Consider the following 23,921-nt stretch of genomic DNA (forward strand, 5'->3'; position numbering starts at 1 on the left):
GTAACTAAATAAGTACGAATATAAGTTTTATACTCAAATCATTTGGGAGAGTGTTTTAGCGAAAATAATGATGTATTGACTTGTGTATTAGTATATAATTTCTTGTTTGATATACTTTTTCAAGTTATGATTAACTAATGTTATACTCTATTGTGTATTTGAGGAATGCATTAATAATTTCTTTAATTACTAGACATTAGTAATGGAAAGTCATATAATTGTGAAGGATATTTTTGTAAAATATTCTTATACAATGCATACTATTTCAATATTTTAATACACCAAAGCAAACAATGTATAAGAAATAACTATGCATTACTAAGGTAAGCATTATTAAAATACTCTATTGGACTTTATATTTATACACTCTACCAAACGATCCCTATACACAGAGCTAATGCATGCATTATTTTTGCTTATACACAATTTACAAAAACGACTAGTATAAATATTTTTCTCACATGAAAATTAATGGAATTTAACCTAATATAACATGTTATTTACCATTTGTTTTAGGTTATTAATCGATGCTATTAAATAAAATTACAATGATCATCTTTCGAATAACCTGATTTTACACTGTTAATGCTTATATTTTAACTCATCAATAATGAAAGAATGAAAACCCCTCTAATTAGCCCAGGACGTGTTATATGTGCTTCGGAGTATTACTATAATCAAAACAATTTTTAACGGCAATAGATAGATATATAATAAAGAATGTCAAAGTTTTTATTAATATTAGCTTAGTGTCATTAAATCCAGTGTCGCTAAAGACTTTAAGGACATATATAAAAAATGTTAATTATTGCTAACAATACATATTTAATAACAATTAAGCTGTTACATTGATTGCTCTTAAAAATCATTTTTAATAGAGGATACATATACGAACGTAACAATATATATAATAATAGGAGCAGTTACATACTTCTTATAATATATAATCATTAGTTAACGAACTATGAATTGATTATGTAAACCTATTCCGATAGTTAAGAATTTGAGATAGAGGCCAAACTTCTTGTCCTTTTCCTTAGTTTTTAGGCAAGAAAAATGACTCATTTGGGTTACGTTTAACCATGTGTGAATAGCTAGACACAATACTAACAGTGTATTATTACTCATATTTATATATTGGGGTGACACTACACATGTTTAACCTAATATTATTGATTTTGACAAATGATTAATTACTTGCCTAGTGGTTAAATTGATCACCAACCATAAGACTCCCCATATATCTTCCTCTTTAATTTCCAGAGTCATACATTTTACAATTTTCGATCCAATATTCAATTTAAGTTTTGATTAAATTTTGAATGAAAATAAAAAATAGAGAGACTAATTATTCCGTCACAATTTATATTGTTTTTCGTATCAAAGCTTTATCTATTTACCCACTTCTCTTTTATTTCTTTGAATATTGATTTTGCTTTGAACTTTATTATAAAGTTATAAGGACTCTGTATATTTTATTTATTATTATTATTATTATATATACAAGGGGTGAATTGTAACTTGTAACAGCAGAAGTAACTTATAATTAGTTTAAGAAGTGACGTGACTAATTCATAAATTGTATAAATATTTCAATGCATAAATTAAATTTTGAACTGTTAGAGACGACATTTTTTTCAATCCTAACGTAGAAGTCTTTGGTGAAATACCACCACACGTGCTCATCAAAAGCACACAGAATTAAATTATTTAAATACCAAAATTAAAACCTCTTTTTCAGCTCTATCAGATTAATTATCGTATGAAAACAAATGTGTAGAGTATAATTTACTTTCAACTAATATCTCTTACTTACCTACTAATTAATTAAATATTAAGATTAAGTATCATCTTTATATGATATACCCTCCGACCTCCGTCTCAATTTAAATATGTGGCAACTTTTCGATTTTAAAATTTAAATAAATTTATTTTTTATATTTCTTTTAAATATTTTGAATCATTAATTGTTTTGACTTATATTTTTTTACATAATTTACAAGTATAAATTTATAGAGTTCGTAAAAATCTCTGATTAAAATTAAATTATTCAATCCTTAAAGAACGAAAAATATCGTTTAAATTGAGATATAGAAACTATTATATCATACTATAGTTTTAATAGTTATGACCCTTTATGCAGGTGCCTAAGTATATTCAATATTATATGCATTTAAATTAATAAATTTCCATCTGTGCGTGTGTGTCGACCTTTGGATGGATCGTCAATGATTTGTGATTTGTCAATACTCAATAGTGACTTCATATGGTTGCTTTTTCTTCAAACTATTATAGCTTATTTGTTAATGCTGACTATATTTTGTAAAATAAGAAACAACATCACAGGGATGGGAGATAACAGCTGAAAATACACAATTTTTTTGAGAACATGAAAAATACATACTTTCTGAGATATTTAAAAAAAATGGATTATTGTATGTATTCATGTTAAGAATATAACTAATGATCACACACTTTAAAATGATATCAAAACAGATATGCTAGCTAACTTTTACTTGGCATAATACATAAATGTCTACTTTAATTAACTTGGTCTCATTTTCTATTTACGCTCTCAAATTGTGGTGCACAAGTAGATACTTTAACTTGTATAAAATTTAACAAGGTCCTACGTAACATAATACACGTATGACACCACATAGGACACAAAATGCCATGTAGAATGTCATATAGGACATATATATTTATATGTTCAACTTTATACAAGTTTAGGTATCTAGTTATTCAGATTCAAAATTAAAAGATATATATATATAATCTCAAGTCAAGTTAAAAGAGTATATTTATATATTACTATCTTACGACTTCATTCATTTTAATTTGTTTTGTCTAATTATATCTTGGCACGGAATTTATGAAATTAGACTTAAGAATGTGTATCACGTGGGTAGCTAGAAACGTACCCGCAGAAAACTCATAGAATCCATGAAATTACGTGGGTAGATAGAAAGCTTATATCACAAAATCCATTTATAGCTTCACCCACCCCTACCCACCCCCTCTCCCCCAATCGAAGGAGTCAAATGTGTCGGCAGTAATACAAGCAGTAAGTTTTTTAGTTGGTTCTTATTCTATGTTCTGCATGACTTCGATTAATTAAGATTTATATTTCATTGAGAAAACGTATTTTTTATGAAGAATCTTTTTATAATTATGACTTGAAATTGAGACCTGTGATCGATAACACTCTAGTGGCTCTTCAATCTGTAAATAATTTGTATGAACTTGTGCTTAGGATTGCTATACTAGCGTGCAGATACATCCATGCAAGGTTATGGTACTTCCAGATCCATTTCTTAACCGAATTAAGAAAAATGATAACATTTTTTAATTAGTTCTGATCCTTTTTAATATATATCTTTTGGTAAACAATTTAAATAATATATTATTTCGATAAGAAAATCTCTTATATGTAAAAGGGATGGTTTCGAATGTATACAATACAATAATTAATTTACAATAAATATAGTCATGTTTTTTCTTTGTATAAGTTATAGCCAAAATCATAAGAATTATTCACTGACTATATAATATATTTTATCTATACGTGAGTTATACATTGTATATATATATTATAATATATTCAAAAAGATGAACTTAGTTACTTGTATACTTTTGAATTGACACAGATATTGAGAAAATAATTATTGACATAGTGAGTTTACCATTTTACCTATATTAATTGTAAAGTAGATGGATTATAAATTTAAGATTTTAAAAAGTTTTACGTTTTTCAAAGTAAATAATTAAGGACATAATAGGTAAAAAAAATTGTTCTTTCTCAATTTGTAAAAATGAATAAATAATTGGAGACTACTAAAAAAGAAAAAATGAACAAATCATTTGGAACAGTAAAAGTATAACTTAATTGTACATTGAAGTATAATTGCACAAACTACACATGAGGTATACTCTGAATATTCAATTTCAATCAACTCCAAATCACCTCTAAACAGTCACAAATTTTATACATCCAATCCTCTCAATGTTTTGAGTCTTTCGATATTATACTCCATTGAAACAATTCACGTTAGCGGTATGTCAAACTTTTATATCAAGCAAGTTTAGAAACTCTAATGACGGATTGATCATGAAAGTGGGAAGGAAGAAGAAGATGCGAATTCCACCGATTCCGATAATTTTTTATAGACATAATACACAAATATGTTTTTTAATTTGATTTCAACTAAAATTAAAAGTCATAATTGTCTGCTAAAGAGTTAAAACACTATGTTTATGTATTATGTCCTTTTTAAGTTTAGGCCAATTTTCTTGTAAAGCAAATTCTCCCCACATGAGATCCAAACATGTGAATAAGTCCACCGAACTCGGGTTTCTCTCTTGCACATTATGTGTTGGGCTCTAGGCCCATCATAATAGCAGATCTAAAACCAGAAGCCCAAATCAATTTTCAATTTTGTTGTTTTAGTTGTATTAAACAGTTCTGCTTACATTTCACCTTGTTGTTTTTCTTTCTTAAAACTCAAAACAAATCCTAAAATAGAGCGCAATCAATCAGCATAAAAACAGAATTAGCGTCTATACCTAAGTATGTCTCGAAATTATTACTATCTCATGAAGATAGAAAAGCTATTTCTAAAAGACCATCTGGACAAAGGATATAGCATATAAAAGAGAAAAAAATAACGTAACATTCAGAATACAGTAGCAATAACAAAATTTATCAACTTCCATTGAATAAAAATCAAGCATTAATCAAACAAGTATTATTGCAAATTGATATTTTATTTGGACCTAAGAGTGAAACAAGTTAAAACTAAGAAACCAAACTAACAGTAGTGATGATCCTTAGCTAGTTTCCACTTTCCATAATTAATCAGCCTTGCTCAAATTATTCTAAATAAAGATCAATGCAATTACTGTAAGTGCCATAGTCAGTATAATGTTGTTGCTGATCTGCTTTGCAACTCCATTGGTGCTTGTTGGAGTAGTACTCTTTGTATCTGAAGTAGTACTCTTTGTTTCTGAAGTAGAAGAAGCAGGGGATGATGAGGTACCGGTTGTGGTAGAAGCTGAATCAGTTATTTTAAAAATCTTTGCATCTGGTGAATCTGCTGGAATCTTCAGTAATGCTGCAATTAAACACAAATAAGTACATCAAAACTAAGTTAATTTTAGAAGTTTGACCAAACAGCGTAGAAAAAAAAGGTTATTTACATGGGCAATCAGAGACTTTAGCATCAATTTTGCAAGCAGCTGGCATTTGAAGAGCCAGAGTAGTGTTAATCGGTAAGCCTAAAGATGGATCAGTGCTCTCTTTAATGAGAACACAGAGACATTTTGGCTTAGCAGCTTTTAATTTCTGAGTATCTTCACAACATTCTGGTGTTGGCATTTTTGCTGTGCCACTAACATATGGTATACATGATGCCAAATCTCCAAGTTGATCTGCACAATCTTTTACATCGTCTTCTATAGTACACATTGCTAATGTCACCAACATTAACATGCAAAACACTGATAACTTGTTCATCTTCACTAATATTTTCAACTCTTTGCTAATTAATTTTGTGTGTGTTCTAGCTAAGAATAATGAATAATATCGCTTATAGCCTAGCGGTTTATATAGTGTTATTCTTAGACGAAAGGTGTTTATTTCTTTCTTGCTTCCCATCGATAACAAAATTTATTACGCTTGGAGAAATGTAATTCCGCTTTCCAAGAAACGACATGTTTTCTTCGTTAAAAAAAGAATGACCTACTTTTCTGAAGTCCCGGATCTAAAGGGTAAAAAATATTGACAAAAATTTCAAAAGGATAAATGAAAAAACTTTTAAACCAAAACGATAAAATCGCTGGTGATGTAGCGATTTAGGTGGTGCCGTTAAGGTAAATCGCTGCAGTAGCAGCGATTTGTAAAATTAATTTTTTAAATTTTTTTTTAACAAATCGTCGTTGCCAAGGCAGCGATTTGGTAAATGATTTTTTTTAAAATTATAAATCGCTGCCTATGCAACGATTTTACTTAATTTTACTTTTTTTGAAGTAAATTGCTGCCTTGGCAGCGATTTTACTTTTTTATTAAAAAAAATTTTTTTTTGAAGTAAATCGCTACCATGGCAGCGATTTCACTTAATTTTATTTATTTTTTTAAATTTTGAAGTAAATTAACACGTTAAATTTGTACAAAAAAATTTCACATGCATGTTAATATTTATGTCTGGACGTGAAATGTGAATTTGGAAGTTTGACAATGTGATTTTTTTTGGCTAATTATAATTTATTTACAACAAAAAAATTAAAAAAAATTAAATAGGTGATATTGCTGCCCAAGGCAGCGATTTACTTCAATTTTTTTTTAAAAAAATTAAGTTAAATCGCTACGAAGGCGATTTACTTCAAAATTAAAAAAATAATAATAAGTAAAATCGCTGCACAGGCAGTGAGTTACAATTTTTTTTAAAAAAAAAATCATTTGCAAATTGCTGCTTTGCAGCGATTTTTCTTAACGCCACCCACCTAAATCGCTACAGTACCAGCGATTTTACCGTTTTGATTTTAAATTTTTTTTCATATTATCCTTTTGGAATTTTTTTCAATATTTTTTACCTATTAGGCTTGGGACTCTACTTTTCTATTATGACAACACTTTAATTTTAGTTTTTCAAATAACATGTTTAAAACCATAAAATTAAATGATATTTTAGTGTGTTTGACTTAATCTTAATTCAGGATCATAAGATTAAAATTCTTCTTTTAAAACTTTTTTTTCTTATATTATCGTGTCAAGTTAAATTAGATAATTTTTTCTTAAACGGAGAGAATATTTGAACTTAAATATCATGAGATTTGGACTCCCAAGAATTCACCATAGCCTCCCATTTAATCCTCATGGTTAATTGGTCTCTGCAGTTCATGTTCAAATGTTGGAAAATCAAATGCTCCTCTTTAATGTTCTTGTATTCCGCACTCCCATTATTGTGAAGTAGATGAGAGTGGTGACTAGGCTAGTCATAAAATAAAGTCGAAGGTTGTAAACGTTTTCCACCCCATTTTGAACCTGTTGAAGGTTAAATCTATAGTCCAATTGTAGTGCTAAATTATGTACTTGTAGTTTTGTCATATATTCGTTGTTTTTTTTAATTATTTGTTATTGTTATTGTTTTTTTTAATTGATTTTACATTGTTTTTTTTCTTAAATTTTTTTTTTTATTGTTTTCTTAAGTTTGATGCACTTGAGCTAAGAGTCTTTTGAGAGTAATCTCACCACTTTCACGAGGTAATTATGATATGATTTACATATATTTTATCCTTTCACACTGCTAAGTGATATTTAGCTAGATATGTTGTTGTTGTATACTTGGATTGATGCACTTAAGTAGATGATCTTTCGAAAATAATTTTTTTACCTTCAGTAGATAGTGATATCTGCATACACTCTATCCTTTCAAAACTTCTATGGGATTTGAATAAATATGCTATTGTTGTTATATAAGGTTAATTACTTGTCACTGGTTGATTAGGTATTTTAATTAAAAAATAACTATTGATATAAATATTTTATCAAACTATTCCCTATTAAATGATGATATCTTGAAAAATGATTAGGAAAATAAGTACTTAACTTTGAAGGTAAAATATGAAAAGAAATTATTGTTGAAAGTGACAATTAAAAATAAAAATATATTTTAAAAATAAGTAACAAGTAAAATTGAGTGAAGGAAGTACTATTTAGAACCATGTATACTCTCTTACTCTCCTATTAATTGATCATTATATTAATTATAATTGTCACATATTAATTGATCACCTTAAGAATTTTTAAAAGATTATCATCAATTAATATAAAAATAGAGAACAATAAATAAACTTTAGGGAATAGTAAATTAGGAGGCTGAACCATTAAACTACGGTAGATGGCTAACCGCGTCTCATTAACCTTTTTTTCTTGTCATGAATTATGTGAGTGTTTATACGGAAAGAGGCAAATATGTTTTTTTTTTCTTTTGAAAAAATAAAATAAAATCTGCTCATGAAATTGCAACTATTTTTTTTTTAAAAAAAGATTTTATCTTTTATATATATATATATATATATATATATATATATATGCAAAAAGCATAATACATAAACATGATCTTGACTAGATCTTAGATATTATTTATGTCCTTTAACTTTGAATATGAACAAATAAATATCAAACTTATATCAAGTTAAACAAGTACACATCAATATGATATGATGATTCATAATAACCATCTTTATAAAGTGTGAAAGGTCGTCAATGAAAAAAAAATATAATTCATAAACATGATTTTTGACCAGATCTTAAATGGTATTCATGCCCTCTAACTTCGAATATGTATTAAATATGTATCAAACATATATAAAGTTGAACAACTATACGTCAATATAATAAATGTTTTTTAACCATTCTTACAAAATGTGAAACATCGTCAATGCAAAAAAACATAATATACAAACACAATCTTTGAACAGATCTTAAATGACATTTATGTCCTCTAACTTTGAATTTGTACAAAATAAGTATCAAACTAATTATACAAAGTTAAAAATGTACACGTCAGTATGATATGATGAATACTAATTACCATCCTTACAAATTAAAGACCGTCAATGCCAAAAAGCATGATCTTTGACTAGATCTTAGATGATACTTATGTCCTTTTAACTTCAAATACGTACAAAATAAGTATTAAACCAATTATACAAAGTTAAACAAGTACACGTCAGCATGACATGATGATTCCTTGTAACCATATTTACAATGTGTGAAAGGTCGTCAATGCAAAAAACCATAATACATAAACATGATCTTTGACCAGATCTTAAATGATATTTATATTCTCTAACTTTGTATTTGTACTGAATAAGTATCAAACTAATTATACAAAGTTAAAAATGTACACGTCAGTATGATATGATGATTATTAACAACCATCCTTATAAAGTAAAAACCGTCAATGCCAAAAAGCATGATCTTTGACTAGATCTTAGATGATACTTATGTCCTTTAACTTCAAATACGTATAAATAAGTATTAAATCAATTATACAAAGTTAAACAAGTACACATCAGTATAACATGATGATTCCTAGTAACCATCTTACAATGTGTGAAAGGTCGTCAATGCAAAAAACCATAATACATAAACATGATCTTTGACCAAATCTTAAATGATATTTATATTCTCTAACTTTGTATTTGTACTGAATAAGTATCAAACTAATTATACAAAGTTAAAAATGTACACGTCAGTATGATATGATGATTATTAACAACCATCCTTATAAAGTAAAGACCGTCAATGCAAAAAAGCATAATACATAAACATGATCTTTGACTAGATCTTAGATGATACTTATGTCCTTAAACTTCGAATACGTACAAAATAAGTATCAAACCAATCATACAAAGTTAAACAAGTACACGTCAGTATGACATGATGATTCCTACTAACCATCCTTGCAAAGTGTGAAAGATCGTCAATGCAAAAAGCATAATACATAAACATGATCTTTGACCAGATTTTAGATGCTGTTTGTGCCCTCTAACTTTGAATACATACAAAATAAGTATCAAACTTGTATAAAATTAAGCAAATACACGTCAGTATGACACGGTAATTGGCGTGATATTTTATTTATTTTAATTAATAAATAAATAGTAATTAGTTTCTCTCTCCTAAACTCTTTCTCTCTCTTCTCTCCTATGAATAGTCTGCCCCAATCTCAATTCTCCCCTCTCTTTTTCTCTCCGCCTCACTCTCCCCACAAATCTCTCTCTCTCCCCTCCACAGGCATCCACTTGTTAGCCCACCAGGTAACGCCCCCCACCTCCTTCTTCCTCATCTACCCATCTCCTTTTTTTATTCTATGTTTATATATAGTAATTTCAAATATATATATATATATATATGTATATATGTATATATATATTTATGGATATGGAAGTAAAGATCTTAAGTTTTTATAATCATTTTCTTGATTTTCAGGCTTTGGATCTGTTGTGAACGTGAAAAAAGAAGATGAATATGTATGCTTATCAACAGAAGGCCTTGGTGGGTTGTGTTGGAGTTGGAGAAACAGGGAGAGCAGACATTTCTGTGTCTAACGGTGTCGTTTGTCCCAAGCCCCGTAAGCTTGGGTTCTTCGATTCTTACTCTGTTCATGTTGAAGAACCCATCAGACCTTATCAACTGATGCAATTTATGTATGCCCCTTTTCTAACCAACATTCAATTTATCTCTTTTTTCTTCTTCTTTCTGTCTCTTGCTTATTTGGTGTTTTTTGTTTTGGATTTTTAGAAATGAAGAAATGGAGGCTTGTGAGTTGAAAGCTGGAGCTGAGCTGCTGGATACCATCCTCACAAAGGTGAATTTTTGTTAATTAAAAAGAAAAATCTAATCTTTTACTTCATTTTGGAAGTGGGTTTCAAGTAGATCTACTTAATTTTAACTCTTTTGGTGAATTTTTGTTAATTAAAAAGAAAAACCTAATCTCTAATGTTCTGCTTTATAAGAAGTTTTTATACTAGTTAATTTGAAAATTTAAGGCATTTTAAACAGTGTTTTGAAAAAATATAGTTGATTTGTTTCTGGATAATCTAATTTGTTGAAGTTATCAACTTTTTTACTTGCTGGTAGTTGACAAGTTGTGATTTTTCTATGAACAGGGGAGCTATGAAGTTGATAGAGCCAATTTTGAGGTCGATTCATCTCCACCGTTCTTTTATGGATCTCCACCCAGTAGGGCTGGGAATCCCCTGATCCAAGATGCCCAATTTGGCAACCACAATTTTGTTCCCATACTGCCAATCCCAGAAAGAGCAGTGGCACCCTCACCACCACCACCCTCCTCCTCCACCATCATGAGCGGAGGAGGCTGTGTTCGAGTGAAGTTTGGGAACAAGCAAGCTCCTGTGAGGATTGAAGGCTTCAATTGTCGCGGCAACTGCGGCATCTCAGCTGTAGCTTAGGTAAATCTACTGACACAGAGATGTTGGATGTTGAATAACCAACATCGTAAAGGATTTTAGATAAAAAGAAGAGATTTTTGGGGAAAGGCGCAAGAAACCTACACTAAATTCATTTAGCATTGTATATATAGAGTGACAGAAAGAGAGTTTAGTCCAATTTGCTGATGAGTTTTGTTCTCTAAATCATTCAAATCCAGTAATGTGTAAATTGTGAGAAAAGGGGGTGAATGAGTGTTTTATGTCCAAAAGAATAAAACTGTAATAGTAGCCCCAAAGAAAGAGGTAAGACTTTGGGAGTGACTAGGTTTCCTTTATAGCATTTAGAACATGATATGAGTTGAAAGTACTTATTGTAGCATGAAGACTCAAAGAGGGAGGAGTTTCTTCCTTCATTGTAATATTAATCTGAATGGGAAAAGATGGTCTTCTTAGTTCTTACAAATTCATTTGTCTTTTACTTTACCAAGTACTACTTTTTCTATTCTTGGCTTGCTACTACTTTTACGTCATCCTGAAACAGTCTCTCTACCTCCACGAGGTAATGGTAAGACCCTCCCCAGACTCCACTCGTGGAATTGTTGTTGTTGGCGTGCTACTTGCTTTGTTAATCAAAGTGCAGTACAGATGGAGCTAAGCATGTGTTAGTGAGTATTTTCAACATTGATAATGAATCATGTTGTAATTATTCAACGTTCAGTAGCATGATTATCGCCACTACTATGTGATTCTGTTCACAGATTTTCAATTTTTCTATAGTGTATGCCATGATTCCTTTGCTATTAAAAAATAGATTGGAAGGGAATATTTTGTGATGGGAAAACATTGGAGATTACGTGGATTGATTTGTTTTTGTATAATAAATAATATATGATTATTTGATGTAGTTGGTTGAGTTTGTCTAAATTAATCACCTCCCTGAGATTAAGGAAGAAAATTAGAGGCGTGAGTTAGCAAGTTGTCGTCTTCATTTAAAGAAAAGTTTGATCGCTGACTAGTTTGTCTTTAGGCTAGGCTGGCTCTGTTATAATGGGCTGCCCATCTCTTTCTTGACTATTAGTCATTAGCTTTTTTTAAACCCCTCAAATTTGTGTGCAGCTCGATTATATTTTTTTTTTAATCTACTTTTACGATACCTTTGCCTGCATATTGTGTACACAATGACGTGAATCTGTTAATCTGTTTGGTTCTTTGTGATTGTGGATCATTATTTATATTTTTCTTTAAAAAAAAGAAGATGCTCTTAACTTAGGTACAAGTCTTATCGTTGTCACGATGGCCCCCATGTTTATACAACATGGAGAACCAATACAACTTGTGAATGATAATCTCAGACTTTAATATTTTGGTCCCCCATTATGTTTTAACCTTTGTTTACAAGTATCTTTTTGGTGGATATGGCAGATTCGAGCCTGCTTTGCTTTTTCACTTTTTTGAGTATTGTTTATACATACTCTACATGGACTGATTTTTTTTAATTTTATTTTTCAGTTTTTTTTGTCCTCCAAATATTAACTTAAAAATAACAAAATTTCAACAATGACGTGTTAACAAGCTAAAATAGCTTTTAGCACTTTTGGAGTGTTCAAATATATTAAAAATGTGTTCATAAGCACTTGATTTCAAGTTAAAATGATAAAAATAAATCAAACATCATAGGTTAAGAATTCAACCGTATGAATTTTGACTTAATTCAAATCCAAACTAGCTCTAACAGTCTCTAGTCCCTATATGTAGGGGCGGCTCACTGTCTTTAAAAATGAGTCATTCGTCTTAGACCTTTTTTTAAAAGTAATAATAGAATTATTATAAGTATTGTTTTTAAAAAAAAATATTTATGTCTTTCTTTTTGTTTGTTTTCAAATATTAAAGAATGTTTTTTTCTTTTTTGTCAATTTTTAAATTTAAAATCCACATGACATATTTAAGACCATAAGATTAGAAAATATTTTGATTTATATAGAGAGTTTAAGACCATTGAAAAAATATAAACTTTTCATTAAAAAATGAGAAATAACTTTGGAATTAAAAAAATAAAAGCTAGGCTTTCGACTTATTTTTATCTTTTAAGTCACTAATTAAGTTGACCCGCCACTGACGACTATAGAAACTCAAAGTCTGAAGGAATTGCAAACAGTTAAACCCAAAGATGAAGTCAAAGTTTTATTTTATAGGTTCTATATTTTAAAATGATGATTTTTAAGTGTATGGAGTTCTAAATTTAAAATTTATAGATATTTAATGTTTTCAGCCAGATTGTTAGCTTTTTGAGTCTTATGTATTATGTATATTCTCTAGTATACTTTATTTTAAATATTTTTTTTTAGGTATTTGACTATAACACAACTTCTATGCCGTTGTAATATGTTATATAATAGAATAATCGAAGATTTTAAATATTATTATATAACTAATATATAAATTACTTATATAAGAAAGGAGAATAGCAGGTAGCAAATCGTTAACATGTCTGCTTGTGCTGCCTACTTATTTTTATTGTTGTCTCTACTTTTTTTTAAAAAGCTGCATATGGCTAATTTTTAATCCAATTAAAAAATAGAAGAAAACCTATTATATGTTGTCTCTTCTTTCATTCCATTAAATAATATGGAGTCCATTTAATATGTATAGTGTACGATTATTTAATCAATATACATATAGAATTCAGCTCTATCCCACTCTTGTCCTTTTTCGATCGCCTCTCTCTTCCCTCTCCCAATCTTGGTCGCCTCTCTCCTCCCTCTCCCTATCTCGCTTGCCATATATATAAATGCATAATATGCGATTGTTTAATCAATATACATATACAATTCACTCTCTCACACTCTCCCAATCCCCTCGCCTCTCTCTTCCCTCTCCCAATATCGGTCTCCTCTCTCCTCCCTCTCCCAATCTCGGTCGCCTCTCTCCTCCCTCTCCGAATCTTGGTCGCCTCTCTCCTCCCTCTCCCAATCTAGCTTGTCATATATACAAATACATATGTGTACTATATAATAATAACCGATATACACATAAAATTCACCTCTCCCACTCTTTGCCTCTCTCCTCTCTCTCCCAGTCTCGCTCGCCTCTCTCCTCCCTATAACATGTAGCTATGAATTTTAGTTATCAAACTACAGCTATGGAAAAAAATTAGGCTACTTTTAAGTAATTATATATAAAAGTTCCTCAATAAACATTACGAATTTCAAATAATAATGATTGGACCCACTCTTCTCCTTTCTAGTATCTTTAGTTACAACAAATAAAAGTTATTTTTTTATTCTTTTGGTTGTTTTTGCTAGCTTCTAATAATCCCTTAGTTACAACAAATAAAAGTTACTTTTTTTTTCTTTTGGTTTTTTTGCTTGCTTCTAAAAATCTCTTTTTGGTAAGGGATTGGTGGATTAAATCCAGTCCACACCAAATCGATGATTTTTGCTTTAAATTGAATGTAGAATTAGGTGGTGAAGCTTATGCAAAAATCATTAATAAAGCAACGGATGTATGCCAAGTGGTACTGATTTTTGCTTTTACTATGAAAATAGTAAAATACACATCTTTGTTAGCAAAAAATATTTTTGGCAACTTTGGTACAACAAAGTAAAAGTTGAATTATCAATTCGCCAGATAGGACTTTTGCCTATAGATTATCTTCATTGAAAATGTTGAAAGAATGAGCGAGAACGGTTAAGTGTGTACAGACAAAGAATGTAGTTCTATGCCTTAATGCTCTCACATATACCTCATTCACTTCTTTTCTCTGAGTTATTTTCTATCTCAAGGAAAGATAGCCTCTTTGATTCTGTATGTTCAGTTGTTCTGCCATTAATGGAATAATATTTTCATGAGTTGCTTTTTGGACAAGGCTTTGGTGACATGTGAATTCTTTCAAACTAAGATAATCCTTTCAAGTTTCAAACTGAATTGCAATTCATGTCTCTTTGATGACCTTAATATTCGAGAAGCAGTGACTCGAAAGGCTGCGAGAGGTATCTCCATCAAAACAAGATGTTGAAGTATATGCAAAGTAAGAGTAACAGGAAGATAAATTGCTGATAAAACCAACTCTTGTATGTTACAACTCAACAGGCTTTATACAAGCTTTACTCACTGAACCTATGGAAAAAAAATTTAGTACATCACAAGTCGGTTCTCCCCCCTGCATTTTTATATAAAAGAGAAGAAAAATTGCGAAGGTCATGTATAGTCCTAGACTCTAAGAGGGACTCCCTGGTTAATAAAAAGAATCTGTACAGTTGAGAAGTGTAGGGATAACTTCATCAAAGTGCAAAAGCCGATTAACGGGCTGCACAAGAAAGAAGGAAATTTGATTAGCACAACTGCTACATCATATTACTGCCACCTACTGCCACCTTTGGTAGATTTAGCCAACATATTGGCTGCACTGATTGACTTCCGTAGACCTGAAACATATTGAAGAAGTTCCAATTACACTATACTAAACTTTAGCCGAGGGGTAAGTCTTTGAACATGTCATGCTTAATCAACATACCGTTTGAGGCTTTTGGAGAATCCCTCTCTGATTTTTGTGGAGGTCTAGGAGTCTTATGTGCAGTTTTGTGTCTGCAAAAGGCCGTGTAGGATGATAGTCAAGCAATTAGGTTGAATTAAGCAGCAAAAAACCACTAGTTCAATACTCTTGGTCCGGAAGTTGGAATACCTTAACTCAGAGGACTGATGTTAAGTCTACGAACTTCCTGGATCTTTTAGTTTCATCATAACCAATAAGTATTGTTTAAATTATTGATCAATTCTCTTTACTTTTTCCCATGTAATGAGTTAAATAACAACATTTCAGATGAAAGTTAAGTCCCTATATGAATCCTTGACCTACTTGTTTTACCCTTTCCATGTAGTAAATAACATCAAAGATAACAGTTTAGTGTCTATATAAATTTCTACATTAGCCAATCAGGGTACCTGGATTTACTTGAATAAATAAGAATAAAGTTGTAGGATCTTTATTCTCTTACGTTCAATAAAGAAATCAACGTTCTGTAGAAATCACAAGCATGCCGAGATGATGTTTACTTACTTATTTGTGTTCTCTGGTCGTTTGTATCCTTCAGGGAAAGGATTGGCGCTTTCAGCACATTCATCAGTTTCTGTGCCCACAGAAAGACCACTATCAGATAGCATATCACTTAGTCTTTCCTCATTATCTGCGTCGCTGAACACAAATATATCAGCATCTGCAGAAATATTCCGACTTAAAGTCCGTCCAGCAGTCTCAATCGAGACTCCTTTTGGTGTCCAAACTCATAAGTCATCACTATAATTCTTGAAAGTAGCTAAATAATTCTGATCACTACTCTTTAAGCCCTTATCAGATGCTGCTTTCTCACTAAGTCTGGAGTCTCATCTACCAGAGAATTTCATGCTACATGCGAAGTCCCACGAAACAAATGTTTGTCAGGAGATGAGGAGCCATACCTGAATGAGCTTGGACTGCGTTTCTCACCATTGGCTACTGGAGAAACATTCTTTTGAACTTTGAGCAGCTGTAGTTGTTCAATCTCCTCATCTTTCTTAGCTATTGTATCCTTGAGAGACGCGACCTGGAATTTAAAAGTTCACAATGGACAATATTTCACAAGCAGGAAATTGGAAGTTAGGCAGCAATATCATCTTCCGAAGAATAAGGAAAAGCACCAGTGAGATAATAGAATGAAGCTGCTTAACGGAAAAAGCTCTTTCTGAAAAAATCCAGGTTATAGAAACCCAGTAGTCAAACTGCACTACTCCTATATCTTCAGTCTCTAAACAAGATCATGGGTAGTTCTACTGGTATCCTGCCTAAAACTCTTACAAAAATTGTTGCACTAGATTTTGGTGTTATAAATATGCAAGTAAATAGCTTTGAACATCTTGTTTATGGTACTATAACCAATCGCCAACAAATATATTGCCAGACCATAGTCTCGTCTTATTGCCAGCTTACTTGAATACCTAAATTCTCTTCTTTAGTCCGAAAGTAATTTAATCGAGAGGGTATACTTGCCACATGTTTAGGTAATTGGACTAAAAAAAAAGATATTGCATCATCAATTCTAGTACAGCAATTGAAAGTCTCTGATCTAGAAGAACTATAAACTAAATAGAGCACCTGCTCCATCAATTCTCTGATATCTCTGCCATCCTTGCTACTTCGAGCAGCACCTAGCTCTACTCCAGATGCTCTTTCCGCAAACTTTAACGTGCTCATGGTTTCTGAATATGAACCAATTTCAGGGTTAAGCTGCACGAACATAAGTGTCTTTGCCTGACCACCTGTACAACAAAATAGAATTATAAATTACTGCAAGAAGAGAATTACCGAATGAAGCGAAAGCAAAACCTTTTTGTATAGAAAGAGAATTACCTAATGAAGCCTGAAGGACTTGAGTGAGCTTGCTGTTTCTGTATGGAATGTGAGCATTCTTTTGTGCCAAAGCAGATATGACATCTCCTAAAGCAGACAATGACTTATTTATATGTTGTGCCTCTTTTAATCTATCTCCTGTCACCTCGGAGCGATCTACCCTTTCACTTCCAGCAAGATCCACCAAATGAAGACTACTATGCATTGTTGAGCCACTCTTTATATCCTTCCCTTGGACATGGATAGTTACGATACTGGAAATATATTGCAATAAGTTTATTTGTGTAACCTATCAAAATTTAAAAGGAAAACACGTATTTTTAAATATTGAAATTCAAAGATGATTAGTTGTCTGAACCTGTGTGATCGACTACTTCTTTCATTCATGGCAGTGGAACCTTTTGCTCGATTTCTCAATCCCGTATTCATTAAATCTAATACATCAGCGGTTCCATTGACGGGGAACATGCTTGCTTCTGGGACAGCTAACCCATTGGCTTGAGAGGTAGATAGAATCCCAAGTGTGTGCAAATCAAGGAAAACAGTTGAAGATGCATGATATATATTGCAAACATAATATCGATCTTTTGTGATTCTTTAAAATTGTAGAAATGCAACATGTGAGAAAATAAAGGACAACTAAAAATTTTGGTAGAATAGTTTTTGAATTGACAATTCATTTAATGTAGAAAAATGGAGATAATGCCAAGAAAGGTGAAAAAATTGAAATTTAGTTAAGGATATCTTTTTTGAGAACCATCACTTGACAGTAAGTCACGAACTTGTTCATTATATATTTCCATCATTTGAACTTTGATTTCATACTTGAAAGTGCTCTCTCTCATTTGGGAAATTCTGAAAAGATCGTTCAAAGCTCGATAATTGACTCCCCAATCCTCCTCGCTTGCTCCATCAGGACCAGTCTGGAGGTTAACTTAACTTGCTTTAGCAATGTTAGACGGAGTGTAGACATATTTAACAGATAATACAGGATGCCATTCTTACCATGGTGTACGTTTTTCCCGAGCCAGTTTGTCCATAGGCAAATATACATACATTATAACCATCCAGCACAGACTGTACCAAGGGCTGAATATCTGAATACACTTGAGCTGCAGAGATAGAGATTGTGAAATTATACATTACACGAAGTTAAATTTACAGAAAATGTATAGAATAATTTTATCTGACAAAGTTTGGAGGAATCTGAAAACCTTGTACTGAAGCTGGACTGTAGACCATATTGAACTTGAAAGACCTACGGCCTTCTTTCCCTTGTTTGGAGGGATTTACAACAACTAGCTCCCCATTTTCTCCGATATACTCTATCACTGTCTGTTTCTCCTTTTGTCCACGAAGGAATGGCCTAATCCGACAATACACTCTAATATTTCCTAATTTGAAAAAGATTCATAAGCAACAGTAAAAGGAGAGAAATCTTCCATACTCTTTATACTGAAATTTCGTGATATAACAACACCTTTTAACTCCTGCAGTTCATTGTGTAGTTTGCGATTCTCAGCAAGGACGACAGAGTAGTTTGCAGCTGCATGGTCTAGTGCTCTAAATTTTACACCTGTCAAAGAAATTTAATAAGAAAAATCCAACACAATTACTCAACAGTGAAATCTATTTTGAAATCTTACACCTATATGCTTCCAATAAATGTTATTCATACAGCACTGACCTAATTGATTGAATTCCTCTGCGTAGCTCCGTTGTGTTTTCACTACTTCTTGCTTTATTGACTGAGAAGCAAACTTCAGTTCCTGAAGATTATGGAGATCCAGATCAGATGTGATAAACAACTAAATATACACAAATTAAGAGGAAAAGATCAAAGCATACACGTAGTGCGCCAAGCTGGAATTCTGTGAATATTTGGTACACGTTCTCCTTCTTGCTCCACTTCAGTGATTTTGATTCAGAAAATGTCTCGATTTCTTTTGCTCTGCTTTGTGATTCTTTTAAAAGGATCTCAACGTCTTTCAACCTCTCCTCAAGCTTTTGTTGAGTAGTTCTGGCCTCTTCTTCCATTTCAAGGCAGCGTTCTTCATGTGCTTTCTTAGCTGTTTCTAGTTCTTGCTTCAAAGCTGCAATCTCTTGACTATGATCATCCTTCTCCTTCATCAATCTAACCACATCCTGATCCTCATTTCTCTTTTCCGCATCCATTTTGATTTTTACACTCTGTAATACGATCTCAATTCAAAAAAGGATGCTAAACTCGTCGTGGAAGAGAATCATAATCAGCTAAATATTCTTTGCAGAAACGAGTCTCATCAGATCCTTTTGAATCAATAGCTAATTTCATATAACACAAGCAATGATAAATTGTAGGCAGAGTAGATATATAACACTAGAGAAGATGTTGTTTGACGTATTAAGAGTTAATACATACAAAATCACAGGAAATGGTACTACAGAACACATATGTACCACTAAATATAACCATTGTTGCATAAACAATGTGGCAGAGGAAGAGAGGCGGTGAACTACCTTAATCTGCTGAAGTTGGTTCATGACAATCTGAAATAAAAGACTGTGTGGGTGAAGGATGCATAAACTCTTGAAGAAGTAAGATTTTCTAAGACTTCAAGAACTTTTTCTACAGAGGGTAGTTTTACACTACCTGCGTCTCTTCACTAGTCCCAGTTGCAAGGGCTTCTAGGACTCGGATCCGCGACTGGTATTTCTCCTCGCGAGTCTTGAATAAATTGTTTTGCTACAGACGGAGTAAATTTCATGAGCAAGGTTCATTATCAAGAGAATTTGGGAGAAAACATCTAAGGTATATTATACCGTTCTAAGATGTTCAGCTTGAGTAGAGATTCGCCGCTCAATTTCTTGCACTACTTTTCTCAACAAGCATGCTACACGCTGACAGAATTAAACAACTAAATAATGTTAAGCCATGATTTTTCTGATGTATTCGTGTAGAAGAGAACACAATCATGAATATTTTTCATCTCTATGTGCGTACATGAGGTATCTCTCCATTCTTCCGCTCAATGCTTTCATCAAGAATCTCATTCACAACACTTAGAAGTGACTGCGTTGGGGCAATCTGATGCAAAACAATAAGTATGAAATCAAAATTTTGAGATGAAAAATCTAGTCAAGCTTTAATTGACGAAAAAGGACATGTTACTAACATCCAAGCTGTTAGATTTCATCATTTCGGAAATCTTTGAGGGGGGAAGATCAGCATAGCCCCCTTGTTTAAGCTGAAATACTTCATGGAACTTATGTCCGACGTGATGTAGTAATGCAGCTGATGGCTCTATATAAAGTTTAAAAGACAGAAGTCAACACTCTAAGAAAAGAAAAATCATAAGTGGAGTTCTGGAAAGTAGTTAAAACATAAAAATCTAAAGCTAATTCACCAATAGTTTAATTCTTCAGCTAAAAAGACCAGAAGAGGATTGACAGTTTCAATACAAATGTGAAATAGAACACTTGATGAATAATGACATTGAAGGGAGGCCCTTCCATGTTATACCTATTGCATTTTCTGTTAGTGCATTTTTCAAATGAAATCATGGAAAAGAATGGGTCAAGGGATGAGATTTAAACAACCATACCTGCCATCACGGGACTTCTCAAAGCACGCTGGAACTTTGAATCTGATCCTATCTTTCGTCTGCCTTCTGTGGAGGATGGGGAAGAATGAGTACTCGACAGTTCCTGTCTGTGAGCTACATCAGCGCCAGATTTGCGAGATAGTGGTGTGGTCGAACCATATCCTCCAACATCCGGCATAAATTCTGCTCGAAGTGTCAAAAGGCACTCCAGAACAATTTTCATGGATCCCTGGATAACGTATCAGAGTAAATTAAATAAAAGCAGAAAAATGATGTGTAATTGTACCTAAAGGTACAGAAAGTTACACTTCTCTGCATATTATAATACATACAACTCTATGGCCTGTGAATTAACACATTCAACCACTTATATAATGATAAGGAGACACAAAATAATGAACGTATATTAGAACACAAGAGCACAACGCTATATTAATGCTAACCTTTTCTAAATCTGATGCTTGGAATCTAGGCAAGCCCATTTTATCCATAGCTGACAAAAACCGTTTTACATTTTCTGAGCCTAACGACGAAGAAAGGCCTGAACCACCAAACTAGAATGAAAGATGCAGTAAGTCAGATCATCAAAACAAAACCAACCCCTAGCTTCTAATTACTGTAAAATCTTATATATAACTACCACCTCTGGTATAAAACCTGGCTTCAACTTGTTCAACAATTGACACAAGATAGTACCATCAACCAAGTATGCTCGTAACTCCTCATCAGAAGCATTTACTGGCAAACTTAAGGAAGGAAGAAGACCGTTTATCCACACTACCAAAGTTGCCCGTAGCTTAGCTGTAGACATAAGAAAGTGCAGTCCAAGAGAAAATCAGCCCAAGCAAGAGTTTGATCAGCAAATACATGGTATTAAATGTTTTGGACCTTCAGCCTCACCATTACTACTTGACGAAGGCTCAAAGATGTCCCCGCTAGTGGATGGAATTGAGCTATTCCGTCTACCACAGTCTTTAGCTACACGATCCAGGATTGAATCCATCATGGTAACTAGAGTGTGGTCTTCAATTCAGAGAACGTCTGAATCACATAGAATACAGACATTATGAAATCAATATATCCCTGACCTCCATAAATCATAAAAAGGGAAACACATTTCATCCAAAAGGCTGTCTCAACAACGGAAGCAGTTTGCGAGTTCAGTATACACAATTATCAGACAGTTTGCCAGTTCACTATACACAATTATCAGACAATTTGTGTGTTCACTATACACAATTATCAGACAGTTTGCGAGTTCACTATACACAATTATCAGACAATTTGCACGTTCACTATACACGACTATCAAACACTTGGCAAATAGCAAGTCACTATACGCAATTATCAGGCAGTTTGCAGGTTTACTATACACATATCAGACAGTTTGCAGGTTCACTATACACAAATATCAGATAGTTTCCCAGTCAATATACAATTACCCGACAGCTTATCCCTTGGTAATTCGAACCAGCTCAATCATAATCCAAGGAATTCCAAATTCATCTCAACAACTGAGAAAGAGTTGCCATTCAATTTTTATTTCTTTTACATATGCATTTCAAACAAGCAACATTGGAAGTGGAGGAAATGAAATCAATACTGAAGTTGCATCAACGTATCTCTGGCCTTAAAAAAAAAAACTACTAGGCTCAATATGCAGCAAAAGTGATCAAGATATTGAATAAAACATCACATCATTTGAAAAATAGAAAAAGGACAGGAGAACAATAGCAAAAAAAAAAATTATGAGAAGCAAACACCTTAGGCTACCTGGAAAATTCCAGCTACATAACCAATAATGAGACAAAATGATCAAGATTGAGCACTTACCAAATAACACTAACAATTCCAATACCGTCCTAGAATAATTAGCAAAGAAAAAAAATAACCATGTTTTAATACCTTCAATTTTCAAGCTCTAAAATTAACAAAGACTCAATCTTGAAATCAACTCTAATAATGATCACATGCAAATTAAAAGCCAAGAATTGAGAACCCCACAATACATTAATCACCATTACAAAGAAACAACATGGAAAAAAAAAAAAGACATACCCCATCAACGACATAAATTTCGTCAAAAAGGAAAAGGACTAAAATTGTTGAAAAAGAAGAGAAAAAAAAAACCTGTAAAAAGCATAGATATGGAAAGGCATAAATGTGCACGTTCTCTAGGAGAAGACCAAAAGCAATGATTAATTAATAATTCCTCATTATTATTAACTATGAATATGGAAACCTTTTTTCTTTTTTTTTTCAGCAAATTTTCTCTAAAGGAATTTTAGTATTCGATTGGTCTCCCATTTTCCGTGTATCGTTAGTCTCCTGAGGCAGGTTGATAACCTGACCGCCTACCGTTAATTTAGGACAATTCTTTAAACTCACCTTTTTATTTCTCTATTTAAGAAAAACGTCATTCTGTATATTGTTTTTATATTATAAGGAACTAAAATAATAATACTCTTACCGTTTAAAAGAAAATTTAGGCTTAACTAAAATTTTGATTTTCAAAAAAAATTAAACAAATTATCTACAAGTAGTTTTTTAACATAATAATAAAATCTAAATTAAAGTTATTGAATTTTATGGAACAATAGCTCTTCAAAAAGAGCTTTTTAACGTAATAATAAAATCTAAATTAAAGTTATTGAGTTTTATCGAACAATAGCTCTTCAAAAAGAGCTTCATAGGAATCGAAATGGTATACGGCTGTGCGAAAACGTTGGTCAAATTTTTATTTCCTACCTTCCTAACAGTGACTAAGCGAGGAATTTTTCAAATATTCGAACACGTGAGCATCCTTTAAGACACCTGAAACTACAACACCATGTTCTATCAAGATATTCAAAAATATGCTATTTCATTATTTCATATATTATTGTATTTATATATTATTTTCCGACGAAAGATATCGAATAACAAGATAATTACGCCCTGGCCTCCTAAAGACGTAAAGACGTTTATCCCAGCAACTCCCCTCTTTTGTTAGGTAG

The 23,921-nt window shown here is 32.1% G+C and overlaps 3 protein-coding genes across 8 annotated transcripts; 1 reads left to right on the forward strand and 2 right to left on the reverse strand.

Moving 5' to 3' along the window:
* Positions 1-4,643: 4,643 nt before the first annotated feature.
* LOC101268404 (non-specific lipid transfer protein GPI-anchored 14-like) lies at positions 4,644-5,594 on the reverse strand. The gene is made up of 2 exons (XM_004241581.5): positions 5,200-5,594; positions 4,644-5,114 (listed from the first exon to the last, which is right to left on the reverse strand). The coding sequence occupies exons 1-2, from the start codon at positions 5,513-5,515 to the stop codon at positions 4,879-4,881; spliced, it is 552 nt and encodes a 183-aa protein (XP_004241629.2). The 5' UTR covers positions 5,516-5,594; the 3' UTR covers positions 4,644-4,878.
* Positions 5,595-9,675: 4,081 nt separating this feature from the next.
* Positions 9,676-11,422, forward strand: LOC101268114 (uncharacterized). Its single transcript, XM_004241580.5, has 4 exons — positions 9,676-9,825; positions 9,998-10,215; positions 10,310-10,376; positions 10,678-11,422. Exons 2-4 carry the CDS (start codon positions 10,031-10,033, stop codon positions 10,978-10,980), a joined length of 555 nt encoding a protein of 184 aa, XP_004241628.1. The 5' UTR covers positions 9,676-9,825; positions 9,998-10,030; the 3' UTR covers positions 10,981-11,422.
* A 3,565-nt stretch (positions 11,423-14,987) lies between these two features.
* On the reverse strand, positions 14,988-23,288 carry LOC101267817 (kinesin-like protein KIN-14C). 6 transcript variants are annotated; one of them, XR_011221511.1, is made up of 23 exons: positions 23,056-23,288; positions 21,826-21,966; positions 21,569-21,726; positions 21,369-21,479; positions 20,926-21,154; positions 20,497-20,624; positions 20,325-20,408; positions 20,144-20,221; positions 19,974-20,066; positions 19,841-19,870; positions 19,190-19,531; positions 19,029-19,110; positions 18,822-18,917; positions 18,556-18,735; positions 18,347-18,453; positions 18,086-18,264; positions 17,700-17,864; positions 17,342-17,595; positions 17,087-17,250; positions 16,414-16,538; positions 16,016-16,085; positions 15,473-15,543; positions 14,988-15,383 (listed from the first exon to the last, which is right to left on the reverse strand). XR_011221511.1 is itself a non-coding variant. In XM_069298800.1 (23 exons), the coding sequence occupies exons 2-23, from the start codon at positions 21,929-21,931 to the stop codon at positions 15,313-15,315; spliced, it is 2,988 nt and encodes a 995-aa protein (XP_069154901.1). In that variant the 5' UTR covers positions 21,932-21,966; positions 23,056-23,223; the 3' UTR covers positions 14,988-15,312. The 6 variants fall into 6 exon arrangements, 5 of the variants coding, with proteins under 5 accessions (XP_069154901.1, XP_069154902.1, XP_069154903.1 ...); XM_069298800.1 differs by having other exon boundaries at positions 16,016-16,150; positions 17,700-17,863; positions 18,085-18,264; positions 23,056-23,223; XM_069298801.1 differs by having other exon boundaries at positions 16,016-16,150; positions 17,700-17,863; positions 18,085-18,264; positions 22,984-23,057.
* Between the last annotated feature and the right edge of the window lie 633 nt (positions 23,289-23,921).

The sequence above is a fragment of the Solanum lycopersicum genome, chromosome 6, assembly GCF_036512215.1.
Source record: "Solanum lycopersicum chromosome 6, SLM_r2.1".
Classification (NCBI taxonomy): Eukaryota; Viridiplantae; Streptophyta; class Magnoliopsida; order Solanales; family Solanaceae; genus Solanum; species Solanum lycopersicum.

What these genes read in the sequence shown, in the direction of transcription:
- LOC101268404 (XM_004241581.5), bottom strand. Translation starts at nt 5,515, where the DNA reads ATGAACAAGTTATCAGTGTTTTGCATGTTAATGTTGGTGACATTAGCA. An exon ending in TAAAGTCTCTGATTGCCCAT is followed by an intron (nt 5,115 to 5,199) that starts GTAAATAACCTT and finishes GTTTAATTGCAG; the next exon opens with CATTACTGAAGATTCCAGCA.
- LOC101268114 (XM_004241580.5), top strand. Translation starts at nt 10,031, where the DNA reads ATGAATATGTATGCTTATCAACAGAAGGCCTTGGTGGGTTGTGTTGGA. An exon ending in TATCAACTGATGCAATTTAT is followed by an intron (nt 10,216 to 10,309) that starts GTATGCCCCTTT and finishes TTGGATTTTTAG; the next exon opens with AAATGAAGAAATGGAGGCTT. An exon ending in TGGATACCATCCTCACAAAG is followed by an intron (nt 10,377 to 10,677) that starts GTGAATTTTTGT and finishes TTCTATGAACAG; the next exon opens with GGGAGCTATGAAGTTGATAG.
- LOC101267817 (XM_069298800.1), bottom strand. Translation starts at nt 21,931, where the DNA reads ATGATGGATTCAATCCTGGATCGTGTAGCTAAAGACTGTGGTAGACGG. An exon ending in GAGAAGTCCCGTGATGGCAG is followed by an intron (nt 20,625 to 20,925) that starts GTATGGTTGTTT and finishes AACTTTATATAG; the next exon opens with AGCCATCAGCTGCATTACTA. An exon ending in CGGGAAAAACGTACACCATG is followed by an intron (nt 18,265 to 18,346) that starts GTAAGAATGGCA and finishes GTTAACCTCCAG; the next exon opens with ACTGGTCCTGATGGAGCAAG.